Source organism: Centropristis striata, chromosome 21 (genome assembly GCF_030273125.1).
Source record: "Centropristis striata isolate RG_2023a ecotype Rhode Island chromosome 21, C.striata_1.0, whole genome shotgun sequence".
Lineage (NCBI taxonomy): Eukaryota > Metazoa > Chordata > Actinopteri > Perciformes > Serranidae > Centropristis > Centropristis striata.
The window spans coordinates 33,648,565-33,657,611 of record NC_081537.1 but is presented as its reverse complement, the minus strand read 5'-3'; the positions used below and the strand labels follow the sequence as shown (position 1 = coordinate 33,657,611).

At 46.0% G+C, this 9,047-nt stretch overlaps 2 protein-coding genes across 2 annotated transcripts; both read right to left on the bottom strand.

Moving 5' to 3' along the window:
* Positions 1-5,273: 5,273 nt before the first annotated feature.
* Positions 5,274-6,615, bottom strand: LOC131959145 (sterile alpha motif domain-containing protein 3-like). The gene is made up of 2 exons (XM_059324248.1): positions 5,591-6,615; positions 5,274-5,465 (listed from the first exon to the last, which is right to left on the bottom strand). The coding sequence occupies exons 1-2, from the start codon at positions 6,542-6,544 to the stop codon at positions 5,274-5,276; spliced, it is 1,146 nt and encodes a 381-aa protein (XP_059180231.1). The 5' UTR covers positions 6,545-6,615.
* On the bottom strand, positions 6,433-8,533 carry LOC131959109 (uncharacterized). The gene is made up of 2 exons (XM_059324218.1): positions 6,967-8,533; positions 6,433-6,548 (listed from the first exon to the last, which is right to left on the bottom strand). The coding sequence occupies exon 1, from the start codon at positions 8,455-8,457 to the stop codon at positions 6,979-6,981; it is 1,479 nt and encodes a 492-aa protein (XP_059180201.1). The 5' UTR covers positions 8,458-8,533; the 3' UTR covers positions 6,433-6,548; positions 6,967-6,978.
* Positions 8,534-9,047: the final 514 nt, after the last annotated feature.

Here is a 9,047-nt window from a genome sequence, read left to right as displayed (position 1 = left end):
GTTGGCGAGGAGTCCTGGTGGAGGGTCTACACAAGTTAAGCGGTGCCACAGTTGGGATGCTACTAAGTTATTTAAAACAAGTGTTCTTCCCCGGAAAGACATCCGGGGAAGTAACCACTTCCATTTTAAAATTTTGCTTTCAATTTTTTCAGTGATGGTCTCCCAGTTCTTCTTAACAATACTATCTTTCCCTATAAAAATCCCTAAATACTTAAAACCTTCTCTCCCCCACTTCAAATTTTCAGGAAGAACTGGAAGACCACCACACCACTCACCGACAGCGAGGGCTTCACTCTTCCGCCAGTTGACCCTCGCTGCCGATGCTTGATTAAAATCTTTTATAATCTTTACTAAAACGTCTACATCAGCCTGGCCATTAATAAAAACAACTAAATCGTCTGCGTACGCAGATAAAATAACGTTTCCATTAAAACCAGGTAAAAGCAGGCCGTGCAGCTGAGATCTAATTTTTTGGAGGAGCGGTTCCAAGGAGAGTGCATAGAGCATCCCAGACAGAGCACAGCCCTGCCTGACACCTCTACACACTCTGAAGGGAGCACACAGACTGCCGTTAAACTTCAGCACACTCTCAACATCACTGTACAACACTTTGATCTTGGCTATGAAACCAGCGCTGAACCCAAACTTCTCCATGACGTGCCACAGGAAGCTGTGTTCAACGCGGTCAAAAGCCTTTTCCTGGTCTAATGAAAGTAGACCAGTATCTATGCCCAATGAGCTAGAGAGTTCCAAAACATCACGAATGAGGTGGACATTGTCCACCATTGACCTGCTGGGGACGCAGTAGGTCTGATCCCGGTGGATGACCTGCTCCATAGCTTTTCCCAGCCTGGAAGCCAATACTTTGGACAGGATCTTGTAGTCCACACAGAGCAGCGACACAGGGCGCCAGTTCTTGATGTCCTGCAGGTTCCCTTTTTTTGGGAGCAGTGTGACCACCGCTCTCCTGCAGGACGTTGGCATAGAACCAGAGGCCAGACTTTCATTAAATACCTCCAGGACATCGCGGCCCAGGAGGTCCCAGTAGGTCTTATAGAACTCTACAGTCAGGCCGTCGATGCCTGGAGCCCTCCTGCTCTGCATGCTCAGCAACGCTGTCTGCAGTTCCTCGAGCAGGAGGGGGGCGTCGAGCTGTGAGTGGGACTCCTCAGCAACCTGTGGCAGTCCGGAGGTGAAGCTGCTGAGGATTTCTTCCTCCTCTACCACCTCACTCGTGTATAGCGCACGATAAAAACTCACAGCTCGACCCCTGATCTGGCATGGTTCTGTCAGCTCCTGCCCTGTGTCTGACAGCAGTGTGTGGACTACTTTCCCCTGTCCGTTCTTTTTTTCCAGACTGAAAAAATAGCTAGAGGGAGCATCCATCTCTTTGATGTTCTGCACCCGGGATCTGACCATTGCGCCCTGGGTTTTACAATCCAGCAGGTCGGCTAAAGCCATTTTTTTGATTTTGAGGCTCTCAATATGTCCTCGATTTCCTGTGGACTCGCTAAGTCGCTCTAAGTCCACTATATCAGTCTCCAGGTCTTTAATAGATCTAGTGATGTCACTTGTGACATTGAGAGTATGCTGTTGACATAGCAATCTTATTTGTACTTTGCCGTGGTCCCACCACTGCCTAAGATTGTTAAAATCACCCTTCCTCTGTCTAAAAACATCCCAGAAATAAAACAGGCTCTGTCTAAAACTCTTATCAAAAGTTAAAACAGAATTAAAATGCCAGTATGCACTTCTAGGTAAAACATTTCTGATAAAAACATGAGATAAAACTAGAGCATGATCAGTAAAAGCGACAGGTAAAATAGTGCACTGTTTAAATATATTAAAATGATGCTTAAAACAATAAATACGGTCTAGCCTCGCTGAGGAGACCCTGCTCTCTCTGATGTGGGACCACGTGTACTGACGGCAGTCTGGGTGCAGCCTCCTCCATACGTCCACCATGCCCTGAGAGCGGACCAGCTGCTTTAAGGCGTGCTGAGAGGCTGGATGAGGCTCTGTATGATTGCGATCAATAATATCGTTCTCAGTGCAGTTAAAATCCCCACCCAAGAATAAAAAATCCTCTGTGGCGCAGTCGTTTAAAACATCATTGAGTTTCTCTAAAAACTGCTTCCTCTCTGCACCAGCTGTTGGAGCATAAATGTTAATAAAAACAGCAGCAAAATGGCCGAACTGAGCTTTGACCATGAGAAGCCTCCCCGGGATAAAGTGTTGGACCTCCAGCGAGTTAGGTTTAAAACCCCTGGAGAAGAGGAAGCCCACCCCCCCACTGAGGGAGGTGTTGTGGCTCAGGATGGCTTCCCCTTCCCACTCCATCTTCCATTCACACTCATTGCCTTCATCGCTGTGCGTTTCCTGCATAAAAAGTACTTCAACTTTCTTTGTCTTGGTGACTTCGGAAAATAAATGTCTTTTTTTAAAATCCCTCGCACCATTTACATTTAACACACCAATTTTAAAACCATCCATAATAAGTGTTAAAAAGAGGGATAAAGACAAAATAAAAATATGCATAAGATTTTTAAAATAAACTGGTTCCTTTTTCATTCATACATTGTCGTTTAGCTTTCAGAACCAGTTTTTTCAGTCTAAAAACCTCCTGATCCGTGAGGCCAGACTCCTCTCTTTGACTCATGTGGAGCCTGGCCGACAGAATAAAAGCCCCCAGATCATTAAAATGCTCCTCCAGTTTAACCCTGTGCTGATTTTTTGTTTGTTGTAGGAATATTTTTATTTTTTCAGCATTGATTACTTTCTTTTTCTGGCTGCCAGTAAAGTGAGTGACGTCACTGCTGTCAGACAGCCAGTCCTCACTGTCTGTGACGTCACTCACTGTTTTATTGTTTTCTGCGGTCTTCCTGGCTGACCTCCTGCGTTTTTTGTTTTTTGTGTTGGCTGTTGCGTTATTTGTTAGCTCCATTTCCTCCTCCTCCTCCACCTGTTCACTCCACGGTTTATTATTATTATTATTATTACAGTTTATGTTATCAGTGTTTTCCTCCCTTTTTTCTTTCTCTGTGTTTGTACTGTCTGTCTTATCCTCCTGTGTCTGTGTGTCTGTCTGTGTGTCTGTGTGTTCCACCACCACCTCTAAGTGCTCACTGACTTTTTTTGGATTTTTTTCTCCCTCCACCTTTTTTTCCATGTGCTCTTCTCCTCTCCTCTCCCCACATACACTCCTGTCATTCATACAATTATCACCTTGTGTCTCCTCCACATTACTCACCCCCGGTGCCGGCTCGGCCATGGACCTGCGCGTAATGACGCGTGGAGCGGCGATCGGCCGCTCGGGGGAGGCGACCACACCGGCGATGACCGTGCCGGTGGCCGCCGCCGAAGCAGCCGCCGCGCCAGCGGCGGCCGCCTCAACGGTGACCGGTGTTACCACCGAGGGGCCGGCCGCTGGAACCGTCCGCCATGCGGAGGTTCCGCGCCGGTCCCCCGGCGCCGGCACCGCCCGCGCAGCCGCCCCAGCCGCCGCCTCTCCCTGGCCAGGCGGAGCAGGGCCCCGTGCCGTCGGGCAGTTCTTCACCGTGTGTCCCTCCTCCCCGCAACCAAAGCACTTCATCACAGATGATGTCGCATAAATCACGTAGTCATAATCATCTACTCTGACTTGGAAGCGGAAATCAAAGACTCCGCTTCTGTCATTGAGTATCATAAACAATTGGCGTCTGTGAGACACCACGTGTTTCAGCAGCGGAGACTTACATCCAGACAACATCTTCCTGATGGGGGAAACCACTTTCCCGTGTCTGGACAGCTCCCTACAGAGGAACTCATCTGTGATGAAGGGGGGCACGTTGGACAGGATTACCCTGGTTGCGGGTTTGGACAGGGGCAGAACCTGCAGGAACTGCCCCGACACGGTGAGACCTACCTCGATGACACGGTTCGCCTTCTCCACCTGATCCAGGAAGATGACCACGGCTCCGTTCATCCGAGCGGCCGAGAGCACGCTGCTGTGGCCGACCTTTCCCCCCACAGCGAGGCTGATTTCCTCCACGCTGCAGGGGAAGGTGGCCCCGATCTTAATGCCGTGTTTTCTCGTAATGTTTTTCAGGTCCATGCCGGCCATTGTGGCGAACGCCACACACCACGAGGGTGAGGGGAAATGTGGTTAAAATAAACCAACAAAAACACCCAAGCACTGAAATATAACGTGAGAACAAAATGAAACTTATGAACTAAGTGAAACAAAAACTACGAGAAAAAACAAAAGATAATCAGAAAAAGTAACATAAAACAGTCACTCCTCCAGACGCTCACTCACACACACGCTCTCGCTCAGAGAGAGAGAGAGAGAGAGAGAGAGAGAGAGAGACAGACAGACAGAGGGAGAGAGAGACAGCGAGAGACAGACAGGGAGGGAGGGAGGGAGAGAGACAGACAGACAGACAGGGAGGGAGACAGACAGGGAGGGAGACAGACAGGGAGGGAGGGAGACAGACAGACGGAGGAGACAGAGAGAGAGACAGACAGACGTAGAGAGAGAGGGAGGGAGGGAGGGAGAGAGACAGGGGAGACAAACAGAGAGAGAGACAGACAGACAGACACAGACGGAGGAGACAAAGAGAGACAGACAGAGAGGGAGGGAGAGAGACAGACAGACAGAGGAGACAGACAGAGAGAGAGGGAGGGAGGGAGGGAGAGAGACAGGGGAGACAAACAGAGAGAGAGACAGACAGACAGACACAGACGGAGGAGACAGACAAAGAGAGACAGACAGACAGACAGACAGAGAGAGACAGACAGACAGACAGAGGAGACAGACAAAGAGAGACAGACAGAGAGAGGGAGAGAGACAGGCAGACAGACAGGGAGGGAGGGAGGGAGAGAGAGACAGACAGGAGAGAGAGAGAGAGAGAGAGAGAGAGAGAGAGAGAGAGAGAGACAGACAGACAGACAGACAGAGAGAGAGAGAGAGAGAGAGACAGACAGACAGACAGAGAGAGACAGACAGGGAGAGAGAGAGAGAGAGAGAGAGAGAGAGAGAGAGACAGACAGGGAGGGAGGGAGGAGAGAGAGAGAGAGAGAGAGAGAGAGAGAGAGAGAGAGAGAGAGAGACAGACAGACAGACAGACAGACAGACAGAGAGAGAGAGAGAGAGAGAGAGAGAGAGAGACAGACAGACAGACAGACAGACAGACAGACAGACAGACAGACAGAGAGAGAGAGAGAGAGAGAGAGAGAGAGAGAGACAGACAGACAGACAGAGGAGACAGACAGAGAGAGAGAGACAGACAGAATTAACCTGTGAAATGTTTAATTACCTGTTCATCATGCACTTTGAAAATGGCAGCCAAAGCATCTGAAGTCCTTCCAGTTTTGGACGCCTTCTGCCTGAATAAGGTCATCAAACGTGGAGTGTGCCGATCAAGCTCTCCGTAGAATGTATTAGGCAGGTTCTGGTTTGTTATGCGCTGGAACTCTGCATATACCTACATTTAACAAAAGTAAAAAGACAGTACAGTAACATCAATTATTTATTTAAAGATTAATCAAATTAAGCAAAACTACACATGAAACACATTACCAAAGGAAAAACAGGTGAAAGAGATATTACCTCAGACTGCATCTGAAGAGCAGGCCAGAGGTCCATGAGCTGTTTGACTGGTGGGCAGGACATCACTATGGTCTTTCTCCGCAAGGCAAACGTGGTCTGCATCATCTTACTAATGAGAGGTAGGTTTCTCTCGGTCTTCTTTACTTCTTCAACAATTACCTGCCTCAGATGTTCAAGACTTGAGGGATCCTCCCCTTGGGGAAAGTTGGGCAGAAAGTTTACTTCTGCACGCTTGGGTCGTTTGATGTTGGAGTGGGAAGGTTCATTCTCTGGGTTTCTTTGGCTTCTTTTTCCAGCATTTACAGTGACCTCTTGGCATCCAGCCCTTCTCATCTTGGTCCTGTAATTGCCCATTTTGAACTTGATGCTGTTCTTCCATCCATTCCATCCAGTGGTAGATCCTGCTTCTTTTAAACAGGGATGTTTAGCCACAAGAGCCTCCGCTACCATTGCTATCTCTTTGTCGCTTGGGTAAGCCTTGAACCCAAATATAACAGATGCAAGTTTTTCTAAAATATCGTGCTTTTGGTCTCTTGACAACTTAAGAGGTCTTCCAGTCTTCTCAAATTCAGTATTCCCTTGTCTAAGTGTCAGCTCAACGTCAAATCCAAATGTGGGAATTTGAAAAGAACCTGGAGGCCATCTGCTTAGACGTTCCGGGGATGATACATCTGACAGTGTTTCAGTGGACGCAACAGAACTGGAATCTTGTGTAAGTGAAATATGAACAACGGCTTTTTGTGGCAACTCCTCAATTTCAACCAAGGAAGTAAGTTTTCCATCGAAGTCTGGATCTTCGTACTGCAAACTGAAGTCAGCGTCCAATTCCAATTGTTCTTTTAAAATCTGAATCAGTGCCTCAACAGAGGCTGGCCGAGAGCTGAGTTTTACTTTTCTTACACGGTCCATCTCAATGACGCGAAGGATCATGTTTTGTGAGGCTTCCGCTGCCATTGCGCTAATGAATGAAGAGACATTTCATAGAATAAAAGATTGAGTTTATTTGAAGGAGTGTGTAAAGAACTGTCACTGCACTGTCATAACCATGATATGACACTCGTCATAAACATGAAGAATTCACTGCTAAATCACCCCAGTACTGATATATTTATTTATTTGCTTTCCAAAATATACCATTGTTGTTGAGATAAACAGTCTCTTCACATATGATAATTAGACCTGATGTGGCATGTTTGTGTTGTCTTAGTCAATTTCAAGTTGTCAGAACAAAGACATTCCATAACTAACCTAACAACAGCAACCTACAACAACATTCATAAAGACTCCATGTTTATGACAGGTGTCATGTCATGATGCACCTATTGATTATAAGCATATTTCTTTAAAACAGTGCAAATTCTGATTCAGTTACTTACCACTGAGTGGTCTCAAGACTGTTTCACTTGAATGAACCTCTTTGGAGTCAAGAGGAGCACGCCGTCTACCTTGTATGCAGACAGTGGGACTGTATCATTGAACTCAGATTGCAGGTGGATGGACAGGCTCGTCTGTGTGGCTGACAACTCGTAGGATCGAAGATGTTCTACATACCAGGAGTCAAAATCACAACAGAGAAAAGAAACATTGTTATTCACAAGGTAGATCTGCGCTAGTTTGCAAAATTTAGACAGTCCACCACTGACACCAACTGACACAAACATTCCATTAGTATAGTCTGTGCCATCAATGGTCACATTTGCTGTATGGTAGACTGTGTCACTGGTTGTTTGTCCTCTTATGTGAGCCTGAGCTACTTCTGGTAGTGCTGAAACCAAAACAGATTCAACCCTAGCTGTTTGTGTTTTTGGCCTGAAAAATGATGGCGCATGTAGATGATATGCCATCATGTGTTGGTGTCTGGTTGCCAATGTCTTCAAAATATTTTTGAAGTTTTGAGCATCATGCACCACTCTCTTGAAAAAGCGATGTTTGGCCTCAAATCGCATGGTCCAAACATGCACTAGGGGCCCAAAGCACTTTACTAGGGTGGGATAATGCTCTACGTAGTGATGCTTAGGACGAAGCCTAAGCTCAGGAAAAACCTCTTGCAGTGTCTGTCTGTGATCACTGATTTTCCACACAAAATAGTCTATGGTTTCATCAGTAAATGATGGACACAATGCTAATTCCACTACCTCTTTTAATTCCATCAAAACTGCCCATGCAGCATTGCCCTCTGGTACTTTATTGCCTACAAATAATGGAAGTAGTCTGAGTAGAGTGGCATTTTCATGCCCATTCCCTCCTATTGTTCCCCGAGTCATGAATGTCTTGTGAATGGCCTTTGGCCTATTTACTTTATCAGTGTGCTGGTATGGGAATGATGTGATCTTTTGGTTCAAATACTCCAAAGTGAAGAACTTCAGCCGAATCATCTCTTTAATGCAAAGAGCAAGTTCAATGGGAACAATACCTTCCAAAAGATCATGTAGTATATCTGGAGGAAAACCTGTTATAGGATGGAAATACTCTAGTGCCTCACGCAACACACAGTCATGTTTCACACCAAATTCACTGCCATTTTTCAGGGCATTTTGTACATGAACGTCATGACTGGCTTTGGTTCTCTGAACAAACTCTTCGTCTCTGACCTCAGTTGCTTGAAACTGTTCACTTGTAGCCATACAGAATCTGCAAGCATATTCTGCTCTGAATGACTCTAAGAAGCCACCTAATCCATGAGCAGCCAGATTGTCAGCAGAAACACAAAAGATCGTGCCTTTCACATTCTGACCAACAGATTCAATAAAAACACCATCCTGTTCAAGAGTGTGAACATCACGCACCAATGGAGCAAGTACAGCTGCATATCCATATCTCTTCAGGTCTGTTACTTTAGCTAACACAGCTAGTTGTATAGTGTGCATTGCTGATTTATACTTTGGCGGCAGATTGGCCAGGACCCAGTATACGCTGCAGAGTTTGTAAACTTTTCGTGATGTGCCAAGAGGGTTAGCAATTTCAAGGTCATCAATATATAGTTGGATTGCTAGGCTTAGATCTTCTATAGAGAGTAATTCATTTTCACAGAAATGAGAGCCATCACGATATGACACATAATGTCTAGGGTCAGTGTTTGGTTCTCTGATCTTGCTGAGAATGTCTGTGTTTTTAAACAACTCTTGAATCATTTGAAGGATTGGAACATACATAATGGTATGGCCTGGTTGCTCTAAATGGTACTCTACTGGCATTACCAATGGATAGTTGTGCTCTATAAATGTCTTTCTGCGCTTGGTAGAGGACAACTCTGCACCTTTGGAGGTAGCACTGAATACAACATTAGAGTCCATGATAGCAGTGACAACTTCGTTGAGAATGGAATCTGTAATATTGTGACCTTGTCTCTGTAATATTTCATCAACTGCCTCCTTGATTAATGGCCGAGATAAACAGAAAATCTGATTCAAATGATCTACTATTTCTTGTGTAGCTGTGTTAGACACATGAAGGATAG

Excerpts from the sequence above, each read along its gene's own strand:
- LOC131959109 (XM_059324218.1), bottom strand. The coding sequence starts at position 8,457 with ATGCACACTATACAACTAGCTGTGTTAGCTAAAGTAACAGACCTGAAG.
- LOC131959145 (XM_059324248.1), bottom strand. The coding sequence starts at position 6,544 with ATGGCAGCGGAAGCCTCACAAAACATGATCCTTCGCGTCATTGAGATG. Across the intron at positions 5,466-5,590 it reads CTCTTCAGATGCAGTCTGAG|GTATATGCAGAGTTCCAGCG; the intron begins GTAATATCTCTT and ends TGTTAAATGTAG.